The 16969-nt window shown below is 34.9% G+C and overlaps 1 protein-coding gene across 1 annotated transcript in view; it reads left to right on the top strand.

The window, feature by feature from the left end:
* Nucleotides 1–16969, top strand: part of MYT1L (myelin transcription factor 1 like) — a 136184-nt gene that overhangs the window by 73001 nt on the left and 46214 nt on the right. The window contains exons 11-14 of the mRNA XM_021393058.1: nt 2296–2543; nt 4837–5073; nt 6796–6917; nt 7837–7905. Of these exons, the coding sequence (XP_021248733.1) occupies nt 2296–2543; nt 4837–5073; nt 6796–6917; nt 7837–7905 (676 nt within the window). The remainder of the gene's footprint in view (nt 1–2295; nt 2544–4836; nt 5074–6795; nt 6918–7836; nt 7906–16969) is intronic.

Below are 16969 nucleotides of genomic sequence, written 5' to 3'. Positions count from 1 at the left end.
GAAAAGCTACCATAGGATGAGCAGCCTGGGCTATATGACTTGTTTTAAAATGTGCACTTACAGTTAATTTAAAATAACCATGGCCATTTCTCTCCTCGTTTTGCTTAAATCATTGGTTATCTGAAAGCTTAGAACTGTGTAGCATGCGCATAGCACTTTAAGCCTTCAGAGTGTTTTGCAAGTGAATCACAACACAACTAAATTTTAGAAGCAATTTTCTATTTATAGGGAAAATGAATTCAAGGGACAATATAGCTTGACCAAGGCCACAGAGGAGTCCATATCAGAGCCTCCATGAGTTTCTGATGGTTAGTCCTATGTATAAAGCTGCCTATTTCCTCCCTTTCTTTAACACACGTTGTTACATATCTGATTTCACATGCAGTATGTCTCTTATGTTCATTTAAATGTAACCTCCTGTAAGAAGACTGACATGCTTTTGCAAGTAACATAAGCCTTATATGTTCATATAAATTTTGAAAGATATTTCTAATTTGGCATGCTTAGAGGTACAGGGTGCTTGCTGTTTTAACACAGTAGAAACTGAATTATTCAATTATTTCCTTCCTTAAATATAGAAAAATTCTTGTGTGTTTTGGATGCCATTACAAAGTAAGAATGGATAAATGCTGAATTTTTAATGACCTCTGCTGACTACTGTATTAATAATGAAACTCTGGAGAAATTGTTCACAGGTTTATTATTAGTGGATACCCTGAAAAAGTAGTGCTACTATGCGTTCAAAACAAAGAAAAGTGATGAATGTTTAGCATTCGCTTCACTTAAAAAAAATCACACCCTGTGCATTATGTGGCTTTCCTGAGAAAATTCCATCTGTTATGAATTAAGTGAAACACTATTTCCTTTACAGTAAAAATAGCACCATGATTTTTTCTTTTTTTTTTTTTTTTGAAGAGAGATTACATAAGCTCTAGCAGAGGTATTTTGCTTTCAGATTCTTCTTTTGAACACTGCCTGCCTAGCACAGCAGCCTGTGGTTCACAAATGGGCTGTGCTCATGGGAGCAGATTATTATATGTATGTCTGCTCAGACAAATGCACCTGAAGAGTCTGGCATTTAAATGGAACCCATCACGGAAGAGCTCTAGCTAGAGTCTGACCTTTTTTGTATAGCTCTCTAATCAGCATGCTAGTTTGTTATTGTTATACTGTGCTATACGGTATGATCTCTGCAGTATACATTTCTGTCTTAAGGGGAAATAGTCACAGTAATATCCATTTATGTATCCTATGACCTTGACTTTTATATGAGAATATGTAAACTTTTAGATTTTGGAGACTGGCTGAAACCTTCTTGCATTTTATAGAAATAGTTTTAAATAATTTATTTGGGAAAAGGGTTGGAGACATAAGTGAGCTAATAGGACTGTTTTGTGTTATTATTTTAATACATTCGGCTGCAAGGAGCATTTCTTAATGCAGTGCAACAGTTCTACATTGTATTTAAATAGAATGGAAGTGAGCTTTGTCAGCGTGTTCGTGATTTCTGTCAGTCAGAATACAGTGCTCTGTCTCAGTATGAACAGTAATGAGCATCTTTGGCCCATGTTCGTTTTGTAAAGAATTGTAAGCACTTGGGATGTTTGAAGCTGGGGGTGATTCACTTGCATTTGTTTCCATTTATACAGCCACTGCTTTTGCCTTTGTGAGATCCATGGTATAACTTACATGTGACCACTTTCTTTCTTCGTTCATCATGTTGTCTTCCTCTCCTTTCTGATGGCCAGTGTCCTAATATGTATAGGAAGAAAAAGCCTTTTAGGAAGTGTGAAGTGTTTAACAATATATGATTAGCACTTTGGTCCAGAGACCCAAGCCCTTACCCTGTGCTTGATCTCCAGTAGCCTTGGGGAGTCTAGACCTTATAATTACACTTGCTCATGTAGCTATGGAAGGTCCTATAATGTTATGTTGCCCTTCTTTAGTAAAACTGAATGACCTGAGCAGATCCTACGTTTTGTCTGACTGTATATGTGGGTAAAAGCAGTGTTTCTTTGTGTTTTTATTGTTTACTAAAACCAGCCTGTTTGTCAGAAGAATTCATGATCACATCATACAGATTTGTAAAGGGGATTATTTCATACAAACTCATATATTTAGTAAATAAAAATCACAGACAGAAATCAAGAAATACAGCCATCATCCTTAATGCTTTTTTTTTTGTATCGGTTACTGTTGCTCATTATAAATTTCACCTCCAGCAGTTTGTTTTTCTCTTCACTTTTGCAGAATGCTAGTTCTTTTGAGTCATACTTGTCATATTTCTTCCCACAGCTAAACGTTACTGTAAGAATTCAAGTCCAACCAGCAGCACAACAAGCAGTTATGCCCCTAGCAGCAGCAGCAATATGAGCTGTGGTGGAGGCAGCAGTGCCAGCAGTACCTGCAGCAAGAGCAGCTTTGACTACACTCATGACATGGAGGCAGCGCACATGGCTGCTACTGCTATTCTGAATCTCTCCACCCGCTGCAGGGAGATGCCTCAGAACCTCTCCACTAAGCCTCAGGATCTCTGTGCAAGGGTAAAAATCAGTAATTCTGTTTGTTGATGAAGATTCGTCTTTACTGCACTAGATTTGTGCCTCTGATAGAAAGAAGAATGCTTTTTTTTTTTTTTCTTGTACTCAAAATTAACATAATCTCATGTTTCTGCTAAAGCAGAAAAAAAAACCGAAATTGCTCTCGAGTATCTTGGGAAAACCTGGTCGGTATATAAACTGAAAGCATGATAGCATGTACTCCCTCGTTTTTTAATTTGTCTCTTAGTAGTGAGATCTGTAATTATAAAAGATGTTTGAATTGCTCGAGTGGTATTAATTGCACTACAGAATTTTTGCTAAACACTGTCTGATTCATACATTTTATGAAAAGATCAAGATTTAATGATATTATTTCATTTAAACGTCAGATATGAGACCTAAGGTTGTAAGATCTAGTGAAAAGAAATCTGTGCTGCTTGTATGTTAGAATTTCTTGCCTGTGTATGATATCACAGTTCTTAAGTCATTGCATTAGACATTTGAAACAAACAATAAATCCTCCAGTACAAGTGATTTCAAAGGTGCTTAACAAGTGCAGGGTCACTGATGTTCTGCATGTTCATAGTCTCAGTATGTTATGAAATGGCCATGGAGAAAAATAATAAACTTTGTTGTTAAGCTTTATATTCTAAGAAAAACAGTGCACTATTAACATTCAGTACAGATTTAGCAGAATATTTATTTTTTAGTTATAAACATTACTTTTTGACTCTGATAGCTGTTAAAGAATTAGTATTTAACACACATCAACAAGCAGTACAGTGATACCTACAGGAAACCACTAGATGGCTAAGTAGACAGATGCAGTGCAGCAGGAAGATTCTATTGTGCTTATAAAAGAGATTTTGAGCTGGCAGACATGTTCTTTTCTTCGTCATGTAGACAAAGGTTTCCTTGCTCTCCCCACGTAAAAGCCTCTAGAAGTTTCATAAGAAACTAAACCCTTGGCAGCAGATACTAGTAATAAAACCCAGTTTAATCAGAAATGGTTGGTGACTGTTTTCAGATGCTGCTTTTTACATTAACTTCATTAGTACTATTGAAGAGGTAGATCTCTTTCTGGAATGTGAACAATACAGTTGTATTCTATATCAACGCAATGTAAAAAGTTGGAATAAAATGATTTTTGTCTTATATGTTAAAAACAGAAGATGCCTCTTTCCTAATGTTTCATTCTGTAGAAAAACTGGAAGAATGAGAATTAACAAATATTTTCTAAATAAAATTAGCAGGATAATATCAATTGTATTTATGTCATGAGAAAAGGCAGTAATTGACCAAAAAGGGACTTGTGTTCACAGTGCTTTCCTGCAGCCCTTCTGTTACTTGATCGAAAGTCACTAGACTTACAAGGAGTCAGTAGTATTCACACTAGTTTTGAAACCAAATTTCTTTTGCTTCACTTTTGAAAAGATAAGTGATTATCTTTGGGCAGGTTTATTTTATTTGCTTTTTTTTAAAATTTATCTTCATTTTAAGATATCTTCTTTCCCCACAAGACAACACTTGCTTGTTTCTGAAAAGGAATAAGTCAGAGCTTGTACTCACCCTATATTTCACAGTACCTCAGTTGCCACAGAAATTGTCACAACTATTGCTTTATCTAAATTTATTCATTATAAAGGTAGATATACAAAATGCTCATACTTTTAGATCTGCAGTGAAGGAACAGTGACATTTAAAGGTATTTCCTGTTCCTGTAACATTGCCAGGTAGTGTCCAAAAGGACTTATTTTGGTGCCCTATCTTCCTTTTTAATTCTCTGACAGTATCTATTCAAGAAGCAGCTGTTATTGTTAAATACACAAAGAAACAAATTTATTTGATGCTACCTGCTTTTTTCCCACTGTAATCACCTAGACAGGTGTCAGGACATTAACCAAGAATTATGCAGATATTAACTCAGAGGTATTCACCTGTCACAGAGTAGACCAAGAAGATAAAGACAGCAACAAGAAAATACCTTTAGAGATTTCTAATTTTCACCCTCAATTTTGCATCTATTTTTCTGGGTGGTGGGAGAGCATAATGAAGGCTCTTGCCCTGTTCCCCTAAGCATCAGATTAGCCATTCAGGAAGAAATCTACTTGAACAGCATTAATGTTGTGTAATAGCATCATGCTATGTGTGGGAGGGGGCTCAATGCTTTCAATCTATACAGGAATGGAAACGCGTTTTATTATTCTGCTAGGCAATCATATATATTGAAGAACACAGAGAGGTAGCAGTTTGATAGTGAGAAGCTAAATTAACACTATTTTTCCTATTTTGACAGAATCCTGATATGGAAGTCGATGAAAATGGGACCTTGGACCTGAGTATGAACAAGCAGAGGCAGCGAGACGGTTGCTGTACCATTTTGACACCACTGGAACCAATGTCCCCACAACGACAAGCTGTGATGAACAACCGCTGTTACCAACTGAATGAGGGTGACTGCTGGGACTTACCAGTGGACTACACTAAAATGAAGCCCAGTAGGATAGACGAAGATGATTCCAAAGAGATTAATGTATGTCTTTTTCATTTATTCATTTTCATTGCAATCTACTTTTTGTAATCCACTGCATTTCTGAAATTTGGAGAGAAAGAGGAAACAATCGGTGTTAAAATGGTGGTTTTCTACCAAACGACTTCTGCTGGTTAATCTTTAGAAATATATCGTGTTGACACACATCTGATCTGTGACTAAGTTCCATAAGACAACATTTGAACCATGAATCTGAATCATGTTTTCTAACAGTATCATCTTTTTAACAAATATTTTCTGCAGTAAAGATGTTTCACTATATCCAGATTATGATATTCTATAGAAGCAAGTTGACAGAACTGTGCAATACTGGGATAACTGGCTCTCAAGATAAGATATCCCAGTGAATCTGAAAACCATAAATGATGTGCTGAATATTTGAAAGTATGTATTGCTTATAAATCAATTTAAACAAAAGCATCAGAGTGTAATGTAAGCTTTCAAATATTTCAGCTAATCTTCTTCTAGATTCCTTATGTACTCTTGATGGCTCTATGTGTGAAAGTGCCCATATTAATGAAGTACTTTGTTTAAAGAATTATACAAAAAAGGGATATTAGAAATTGATATTACTTTTCAATTTGGAATACTAAGACAACAGCAAAACCATTTAAACAGAAAAGGCAAATAAACAAAGTAAGTTAGTGAATTTATTTTGTTTCAAAACGTAGGTAATGTGGGATGTGTTCTGGTGTGAGCCAAGACACTGAAAAAAATCTGCTGGCAAATTTTAATGCTATTGATTTTGTTCATCAGGTTTCAACACTTATCCACTGTATAGCTTACAGTGCTACATTCAATAGATAATAGACATTTGGAGACTTTTATACACTGTTCTTTGTTTTTTCTTGGTATAAACTATAAAATTAGGCTAATAATTTGTGTGTGATACATTTCAGGCCTATTTTAATTAAAACTTAAAACTAAATTCAAAACCTTTGACGCTTACAACAGTAACATTTCCACTGTGTACTGAATACATTCTTTCTCTGGTATTAGTCACAGTTCTGCTATTAATTTCACTGAAATTAGGAAATCTATCATTATCAAGGAAAGATGAGGTAAAAACTGCAATGAAAAGTGTTTCTCAGAGCAAACATAATGATATATTTCTACTGTGGTGTTTGTAGCACCATCTGCAGGAATCTCTAAATCAATGCATTCAACTACTGTGTTCCTGAAATAGATGGTTTTGAATTACTGAATGCATCACTGATGTTAATTCTAAATTATGTAATTACATTTTGCCAGACAGATCCATTGAGGTTTACCCCAAAATTACAGTTGTTACATTTGTTCCTATTTTGTCTTTGGCATATTCTAAACTGTTAAAATTATAAAGATAGCTCTTTAGTGAACATGCTACATTTATTCTTTATTCTGTTTCCTCCTTTTTGCAGTCACTTTAGAAAAAATATTAACTATTTATTTTAAATGAAAATAATATGATAGTTATATAAAAAACAATGTTTTGCTTTTTTTTTTCTTAATTAAATAGCCTAATTAGTTCCCACACATTGCAAAGACTACATCAGAATATGCAAGGACTATTTAAAAGTTTGATAGGTGAAAGAATATGAAGTAATTTCATTGTTTTTCTCTGATGAACTAGGATAAAGGAGATAATTTCTGATGACTCCTTATTATTTTATGAAAGTTGTAACCTCACCTAGCTGAGACTAATGCTCATATATTTGCCTGTAGCCAGAAGATTTGGATCCTTTCCAAGAGGCACTTGAAGAGAGAAGGTATCCTGGTGAAGTAACAATCCCAAGTCCTAAACCCAAATACCCTCAATGCAAAGAGAGCAAAAAGGATTTAATAACGTAAGCATAATGTGAGGTGAAATTATTTTTCTCCTTTTAACCTTTTCTCTCTTGTCTTTTTTTAAACAAACGAGTACATATACGCCTTGCAGTATGAGCATGCAACATTTGCAGCATATAAATGTTTCAAACTGCCAGTTAAGTAAAGTGATAAGCTAATGTGTATTTGCTTGTTCTTAATGATGCTATATTGTATTGAGACGCCATTTTCATTTAATCCTGTTCATTTTGCAGCTTTTCAATTAGGATGCTTAAAACCCCTTGCAGTCATTGCAGCTAAACTGGAAACAATGAAACTTTTAAAAGTATTTTTTTTTTAAACATACTTACTATTTTGGCTGTTTTTGTTTTTGTTTGGTGGCAGATGTCCAACACCAGGGTGTGATGGGAGTGGTCATGTGACTGGTAATTACGCCTCACATAGAAGGTGTGACTTCATTTTTTTCATGGTGGATTCTGTCTTTTCAATTTATTGTTTTCAGCTTACCTCAACAATGCTGTCAAAGTAAAACGTTGAACTATGTGTTAACCCTTTGAGTAATATATGTTGATCTTAAAAGCATGCTAATTTGTGTGTTGTATAAACGTCTTTTATTTTTAAATAATTACTAAAATTTCCAAAGCATTCTAAGCATTTAAGTAGTTAACCCAGGAAGCACAAATATTTTTGTTATATTTTAGTAGTTCATAGAGAAACAAACAAAAAAAAGAACATTTACAGTATGTAATTTTGGAAGTAATGTTGATATCTAAATATATTCAGAGGGTTAACTATATTACAAAATTCAATATTACAGCACTTGCCCCATCGCTTTTCTGCATTACAAACTTTTACTTTTTAATTTTTATGTTGTGTTTGTTGGGAGTGTTCAGTTAATAAGAAGATTAACTTACTTGTCTGTCCTACCATGTCTTACAGTTTGTCTGGCTGTCCCTTGGCTGACAAAAGCATTCGAAGTATGCTGGCCACAAGCTCACAAGAACTCAAGTAAGATATAAAGAACAAATACTTTCCTTATAAATATTTATTTGACCACAAACAGTGTGTAGTTACTTCAGAAATTAGAAATGCAGTCTATCTGGAGAGCTGCTAGATGCTGCAGATGGGGTTGATCCATGCTTGAGAAGTGTGTGAATTCTCTAGAAATTCCACACAGGCTGGGTCTGTGCATAAATCTGTTGATGGAGTATTTTCTTTTGTGTATTTGTTAAATGATAGTGATGGAATTTCATCTAGATGTTTGTACTCCTTTCCAATTCTTTTCTGAACATTTGAATTTGCTAATTAGAACAGAGAAGTCTCATGAAGTTAGAATGATGAAATACTTCTGACTACATAACTAGTGAAATGGTGTTTCTCAGAGTTAGACAAGAGGGGAGAGGAAGTAGTCTGTTTCTTCCTAATGCTTGCATAATCTTCCCCAGGTTTGTATCACTGTTAACAGCTTAATGCATTTTCTCATTTGACTATGTTTTTTAGTGTCAACTTAATTATTCCTTTACTTAAAATGCATTCCTCACAATTTTCTTTCAGTTCTTTGAAATGACAATTGTGAGATGTTAGAGAATTGTGAGACAGGTTTGATCTGTATTCCTGCACCATGTGCTTGATTGGAATTCTGTATGTTGAAGAACCGTAGCCTTCGTTAGTGCTATGAGTTAGTGATATGCCTGAAATGGATGTATGGTTAACACGGAAAGATTTTCATAAGTAACAAGAAAAAAAAAGTGCAGGAATACTATGCTAAGCATTATTCTGTCTTTACCATACATTAGTGCCTTAAGTAGGATTTCTTGAGTTCAGTACTTTGATGAAAAAACGAACTTGTGGGAAAGATAAGAAAGCAAGCATGAGAAACCTACTGAGAGAAATCTAAGTTAGATTTCTCTCTAGTCTTATTTAACCTAGTCACTAAGTGCAAGTAAGAGGTACAAAATTCACATGTATTAGCCCTGCAGTCTAAAGTTACTTTTTTGAACTATCAGTTCAGATCATGTTGTTATCTTTTGCTAGAAGATAATGTGATATGCAAGAGGAAAGGCTGTAAATGAGATCACTGAACATATATATAACTGTAAGCAGAATATGGGTAAATAACACCAGAGGAACTCAGATTTGGGCCTGACTTTTTCGTTGGCATGGGTTGTAGATGGTCAGGGAGCTGCAATTTACGTAGGCAAAGCTGTTACATAGGTAAGACTGTTGGGGCAGCAGGCATAATACTTTAAGCATATACTTTGCTGCTTTAACCCTCTAGAAAGTTTACACTTAAGTTGGGAAAGTATTCCTGTATAATCCCATTCCTCTACTTTTTTCAAATATCTGTAATCAAGCCTACTTCATGTAGACCATAGAGAATAAAAGATCGCTTGAACCTGAGTCCCACTCCTTTCTCTGCCATTCTCTCTACCTATTTTCAGTTTTACCAAAACAAAGAAAACATGATTAAGTCATATTTCAAATTACAGATTTAGGTATAGCATCTATTATTTACTTAGGAGTTATTCTCATAAGTACCTGTTGAACACATTAAAACTCTGTTAAATTAGTACAAATTTTAGAAAATGCTAGAATTTTAGACAGGCTAACTTAGATCTCTTTTGTGTTTTCCTTACAAGGCAAATCTTCATTTTCTGATCACTTATTTTTCCATTGGATAACAAATAGTATGTTGCACTGGACAGACAGTAATCACTGCATAAGCAACTAATGGATTTCCTCTGTTTTACTCATTATCCCATGTGTGGCCCCGTTTGTTCTTCACTGCTATTTTCTCAAACTGTACTTGCAGGATATGACTAATTCACTCACATATGTGTCACTAACACTGCACCTGAGTGTTTCCTTATTAATATATCTTGGTTATAAGGGGATTCATTTAGTTTCACTTGGAATTAATTTATTTTCACCTGTGATTATACACTGAAATAAGCCAGGGTTGGCATTAACACTAGTTTAAAGCCAGAAAATTTAGCCATATCATTTTGCTTGCTCAATTTGATATTTATAGGTCTCACCTAGCTCTTCACTCTGTAGAGAACGATATATAGTCAAAGCCAACTACCCATTGAATTCTCTGGGAGCTGTGGGAATTAGACAGTTCTACGCAATGAGTGGTTCACCATTTGTGAAAAGGAATGAGTTGTACAGAGAAAGCAGGATAGAGTCCAGTGATCCAGAACAGCAGTTACTTTCTCCTCCCTCAAAACTCTTTAGACAGTCCCACCTTCCACTCAATCCATTCACTCTGTCTCATTTCCTTTATCATTTTTTCTACATTTCTCTGTGTTTCAAGCTCCTTGTCTCATCTGCCCATCCCCCGTCTCCATCACATTAATATTCTTATTGTTCTCTGCTTCTAAGCCATCATACTGAAGTTGGTACAAAGACATATATTCAAAAGCAGAGAAGTAGGAGTCATATGGATGATAGCATCCTTTATAAAGCTCTCATTTATGCTCTTGTTCTCTGCCTAAGAGGGTAGAAGATGTGATCATGTAAATGATAATGCATGTGCGCACAAGACAGCTAAACCAAAGCTAGATAAGCAACTTTGATTTGGGAATTTTTAAACTGTGCAGTACTTCATTTACATTTGTTATATTTTTGTGAGGAGGTTTGGGAGAATCATTTCCTTGCTTTTAAAAAGAGCAAGCTGAAAAGATGCAGAAATTCCATAATGTGGGATCCTACTGGCATCTTGAGGCTTTTGGTGTCTGCTACAAAGGTCACCTGAAGTAATGTGATAGAAAACAGCAGTGAAAGGTGTAACGCTGAATGGATTGGCACCAGAAGGTGGGGAATGTTGCTAATGCATGTCATCGATATTTGCTGACAGCAGAAGAAGAGTGAGTATCAGCAGATTTGTCTCCTGCCCTGGACTTTAGGGAGAATATAGAGGCATTTTTTATGTGTATCCCAAGCCAAGATCCCTTTTGTCCTGCTCATTCCAAACTGTACTGTTCCTGTCTCTTCATCTTTTATTCCTTGTTCTGGTTTTCATGCAGTAATTTCCAGTCATCCATAAAGAGTTCAACCTCTTCAAAATTTCTGGTAAATACTTCTCTAATGTGTGGAGTATAGAGAACAATCAATAGTCTAGTAGATAATTAATAGTGTAGTGACTTTTTGTACTGCATAATTTGAGACAATTTCATAATTGTATTAATTTGCCATACATAGCTCTTATAGAAAGTATTGCATTTGTGCTAGTACAGCCTTTATATCACATTCTACTAATCCACAGTATCCTTGTATGTACTGGAACAACACAAACAAATCATAGTGCAGCTTTCTAACTAGAATTCTGCTAGCACAATGGTGTTTATTTTTTTAACTCCTAAGTAAAATAAAAAATAGCAGACGCTGGAGACTTCAAATAATGCTTATGGTCTAGTCATAATCAAAATAACTGCAGAATCATTAAAGGTTAGAGAAAAAGTTATTTTCCTGTATTGTCTTTTGGTTGTTGCATCTCAAAAAATTCTATCACTCACATTTCCTGGCTTGCAGAAAAATGACATTGTCACTCAATTAAATTGTTCCAGGGTTATCCTAATTACTCCTTGCCACCCATATTTTGCTTTAAGACTATTGCTTATTTAAGACTGTGAAGATTGTGTGATTCTCCACTTTTACCCAAAGCCCAACTGAAAACTTTTGTCTCTGAGCATAGTTTATTGACAGGTCAAAGCAGTTAGACAACCTGGTCAATGTTCTCACTGACATAACAAAATAGAAATAAGAAAATAATTTATTTGGTTTTAATTCTGTTACTGGTCTGATGAAGAGTCTCTGAAGAAATTAATGTCTGACAAGAATTCAAGCCTTCCAAAATTTAATATTTTGGTCATAATGCTTGTGAAAAGCAATATATTGATGAGTAAATGTAACTATGATGGTAAAACAATTACCAGCCCACCTAGTGACAGCTACCAATATTAAAATATTCATAAGTTAAATCCAGTTTAATCTTACCTAGGGGCCTTTCCTTATCATTTTTCCTTATTTACTGCTTATCATAGAAGTTCTTCCTAACACTTACAGAACTGTAATCCTATTGTAGAATTATAAATACTAGAAAAAGGCAACATTTAAAACACTTTTAATTTTATTTAAAAGAAAAAGGAATTTATTATATTTTTAAATGAAATATTTTGATCATTCATAAATCAATCCCAGACAAAATGCAACATGCTAACAGAACATTTACACTTAGATTTCCGTTAACCCATTAATCAAAGAACGTGGCTACCAAAGAATCCAAGGAAATTACAAATCTAATTCTGATCCTACTTTAATGTAAAAATAGGGATTCTTTCTCAGAGGCCATAGGTAGCTGAGTATTAGCTTGGACTACCATCAAACTAACTGTCAAATTATCAACATTTACCCTTTGTCCTTTGGGTCAGTCTTCTGCCAGGAAAACACATTAGTTCTTAAGAATCTGAAACTCAAAAAGATTTGCAGTTCAACCATGTTCAACAAATCTCCATGTGTTGGTGATACTGTCATGATATTCCAGTATTTCAGACCCAAAGCACCTGTCTTTATGTAGATATTGCATTGTGTGATGATCATCTTTTGGCATTACCCTATGGCATTTACAGGGTGGAGAACAATCTCATTACCCTCTATGCAATGAAGCCTGAAAGCTTTCATTTAACACTTCTCTTCTTAACTGAAAATGTGGAGCTCAATCTATTTTTATACATTCTCTACAATATAGTAAGATTTGGAATTTCTTTGCCTCCTCCTTCTTTCCATTTCATTCTGCACTCATTTCCATAAGTTTCATGGTCATCTTCTGCTCTTATCTTCTTTTTATCCTTGTCTCGCCATTTCCAGTTGTGTCATCCTAACCTTTGTCCTCCACGAGGTCCAGATGGGAAAGTGAGCTTCTCTGAAGTCCTCTTCTCCTTGTTTAGCCACAACTCTTCAAGGAGAAATGACTCCATGTAGTACAGTTTTCTGGATTGAAAGAATGTTCTTAGCTTACACTGACAGGGAAAATCTTTCAACTTAGTATAACCTTTAATACTCACTTTGTATTGGTGTACCAAATAATTTTACTGCTATTTTCTCAACGAGATCTAGCAACTGGGAAGAAGGGACATCCTCAACAAAGATGGAGAAGCTTGTCTTGTATTTACTGTGACTAATAGTACTAGAAAACATGTATTGTTTACTTCTTCACTTTAGTCATCTGGAAAAAAAATGCAGTCAAAAATGAATAAGATATATTAATAAAACACTGTAGAAATGTTCCCATCTTTAGACAGATAACCAGACTATTACTGGGCATTGATCAGGACCTATCCTCTTTAAGCCTTGATAGCTCTTCCAATATACAGCCACTTTTTCTAGTCAGAACAGTTATTTCTGCAGAGATCTGTTTAGCTGCTGAAGTTGTTTCTCCACCCGCAGCCCCTGTTTGCCACATGAGATGTTCTGGAAGTGTGTACATTTGTTGCTTCATCTGTACAGGAGTACTATCCCTTGCCTTGCCTTCCCTTCCCAACTCCCTGTTCTTATCCTGTTTAGCCTACATCTGTCCTTCTCTAAAAACTCAGTAAGACCAACATTTGGATAGTTGTGACCCGTTGTACAGTTTTAACTCACTTTTCTCTTAGAAAATTACTCTTTATTGCAAGAGGAATAACCATTTCCATTGTTATTATCACTTTTTTTCCCCTTTCCCTACTTTTCTACTGTTTATGTCCTTTTATTTATTTATTCATTTATTTACTTATTACTATGTGATAAATTGTCATTTCAGTTTTTTCTTGAATACTAACATTGTTGAGTCTAGTAAGTAATTTTGTGGTATAGTTCAATACTTATTCAATGTTAATTATGTATCCTTTGGATCTTCAAAAAATTTTTAAGTTCCTTAATGTTTTATCTAACTTTTAATTGGAAAATGTGGTTGCAAGAACCAGACATTATGTATTTGGTATAATGTTAAAAATGACTAGGGCAAGTCATTTGTAAATAACAGTATTTCATTAACTTATCTGCAATGTTATGATAAAACAAACCGGTTTATAATGTATTATTAAATTAGTGTGCAAGTCTAATTTAAATTATTAAAAACAAAACCAAGGAGCATAGATTCCCATTATTAGCTCCCCTGTAAAGGATAATCTTTCCCATTTTGTTCAACTAGATCCTTGGGCCAAGTGAAATTAGGAATCTCATGTGGTTTCAGTGGGTTTTTTTTGCATTTTTGTTTCCTGTATTTATTGCAGATTTCCACTTGGATACCTTATCTTTGATGGCAGCATGCATGCCTGGCCAGAACAGAACACCTTGGGCTCTGTTCCTGCACTTCTCAATACTCAAATGGGCACTGTAGGTTATACCTAGCATTTCCAACCTCATGTTGTGTGGTGTTATGATAATGTCCTTTGTATAGAAACCCATCATCTGCAGCAACCTCATCTCTATAGTCGCAATAAGTTTTACATATGGAAGTGGCTGGGCTTTTTTTTTCTGTTAAAATAACTCCATTCAGACCCTGGTAAGGTTGAGTCATTCCATTTTTCTCACTTAAGTTTGTCAACTTTTGTCTCTAAAATGAATAATACTTGAGTTCTGTTTACATAAGGTCCTTCATCATTGTTCTCATTACTAAAAGGTAGTCTTAAAAGCATGTACTCTCTAAAAAGCTCCTTACAAGCCATCTGCATACCAGTACCTCTGATACTGTGAAATGTTCCATGCAGGCACAAAATTGTTTGCATGAAGCACCTTGCAGAATCAGGGCCTTAGTAAGTTTTCAATACAATAAAATGCTCTGGAATTAGAGGCTGTAATTTGCACAATGGCAGCTAGAATATTTAAATAGCTTCTGGCCTCTTTCTTTTTTTTATGCACTTAATTATTTAAAATAAAATATATTGTTAGCTGTACTTCTCCTGTTTGGATTATAATTAGTGTTTAAAAGCATTTGCTGCTTAGTTTTAAACTGGGATAGTCTCAATTCAGATAAATGTTCCCTGAATTAGAGTAATTTTTTTTTTCAAAACAACCTGTATGACTTAAGTTTGCTTTCAGAAGGAATGTAAGCACTGGGAATCCACATCCCTTTTACTTCTGTATGCCTGTCTTTGAAAGTGGAATTTAGTGTCTGCAACAACTTAAGCAGTTTTAAATATACTATCCTAAGTTTCTAGGCTCTTTGCTAATCACCAGATGTTTCCGTGTGAATGCTTATCTGATGGTTCATTTTAATTTTCAAAACTTCTCTCTTGTCAGTCATTCCAGTGCCATTCCACGCAGTCCCTAAACAACTATTCTGAGAGGAGCACTTAATTGTGATTAATTATCAGTGAATTTGTTTCATTATGTTGACATGCCCAGTGAATCTCTCTAAGGCCTTCTTGTCCTGGAGTCTTTCCATCTGTACAGTTGCCTCTGCCCTCCTTGGGTTTGGTCATACTTGGTCATTTATTGTGTCCAACATAACTTATTTCATTCAGCCTGGCATTTGCTTGTATTCAATCCAAGGGTCTTTTCTTTGGCACAGTTTAGTTATTGTGCAAACACCCATTGTGATGTTGATCATTTTTTTTCTTCAAACCAACAGATCATAACCAATTGCTCATTCCATCCAGATCCGTAAAGATCTGCAACATGATGCTGTGGTATATCCCAAGTGCTGAGGCAATCCCCATGGGAAGTTGCATAAACTACACAGTTACTAAAAAGGAGAATTAGAAGTGCAATGTTTTGCACTTTCTGTGTTTGGTCAGTCTTGCCAAAACCCTTAATATGTACCGCAAAATAGAAGCAATTTTGTCACTTGAAGTCTTAAATGTGATTGTCTGGATCCTCAGTTGGTGTAAATTAGCGTAGCTCCATTGCCTTCAGTGGAGTTACGCTAAAATACAACAGGGATGATCTGGGCATATGCCCTCAGCTTCTCTCTTGGGTTAGCATTCATGTTTGATTGCCTTATTTAAATCTTTTGAAGTTATAAAATCCCTTGCATTGTTTCTTAGAATGGCCAATTGCTAACTTGATTTCTTGGTGTCTGTATCTGCACAGTAACATCTAATTTTGCCATGCAGTTAAGTTCATCCCTTTATTTTTTATCTGAGTGCTATTGGGACTTTATGTGGCACACATTTTTTGCAGCACTTTAGTATCTCTATCAATGTCCTATATCCCTAAAATTTCCCATACCCCTCATAAACACCTCATCATAATATTCTTTTACAATATTTTTGTATTCCCAGTAAGTGGAGTTTACATTTGCTCATCTGCATGTAAAATTTGCTCTTCTACCCTAACACACACAGAATTTCCACTGCTTCAAAGTCTCCTGGTTTTTCTCCTTTTACAGATAACGACACCGTGCTCTCTCAGCATGAGCTTACTTGGTGTATACTGTGTGAAACAGCCTTAGATTTTGAGGGATGTTTTAACACTGTCCATCATTAATTATTTTTATATGCTTAACTGTGCTTACATTGCACTCAGCTACAGCAGTATCTGTTTTATGTAATAAAAAAAAGGCAGAAGAGGACTGCTGTACAGGCACATTACTATTTTTATTTATTTATATTTTGGACTGTGGTCAAAAGGGAAAAAAGATAGAGCCTTGAAAAAAATTAAATCTTTTTTTTTCAATGCATTTTTCAGATGTTTACTATTTACATGTTCTTATTAAAATGATCAGCTGTAAAGCAGACAATCAGAGTGATATTTAAAATGCGATCTTCAGACTTCAGAGTTTACACAGAGATGAATGGAATCTTGCTTACAAATTTTAGGCTGCAGTTTAATGGGGGCATTGTTATGAAAGTGCATGATCATCTTAAAAGATGATCATATAAATACAGTTTATTAAAAGGGATTAGATACTGGAGTACTTTTCCTCTGCGCTAAGTAGCAAAGGAATCAAGGCATACAGGCAATTTATAAGAAAATCAAGCCTCAGTTGTTCTTTGTTTTCTGTTTTGTTTTGTTTTGTTCTTTTTTACAGGTATAAAGCTATTTTTTTCCAAACCAGTCGGGCTGGCACTTTTCTTGAACACATAATTTG

Source organism: Numida meleagris, chromosome 3, assembly GCF_002078875.1.
Source record: "Numida meleagris isolate 19003 breed g44 Domestic line chromosome 3, NumMel1.0, whole genome shotgun sequence".
Lineage (NCBI taxonomy): Eukaryota > Metazoa > Chordata > Aves > Galliformes > Numididae > Numida > Numida meleagris.
This window is presented reverse-complemented; position numbering and strand designations above follow the sequence as displayed.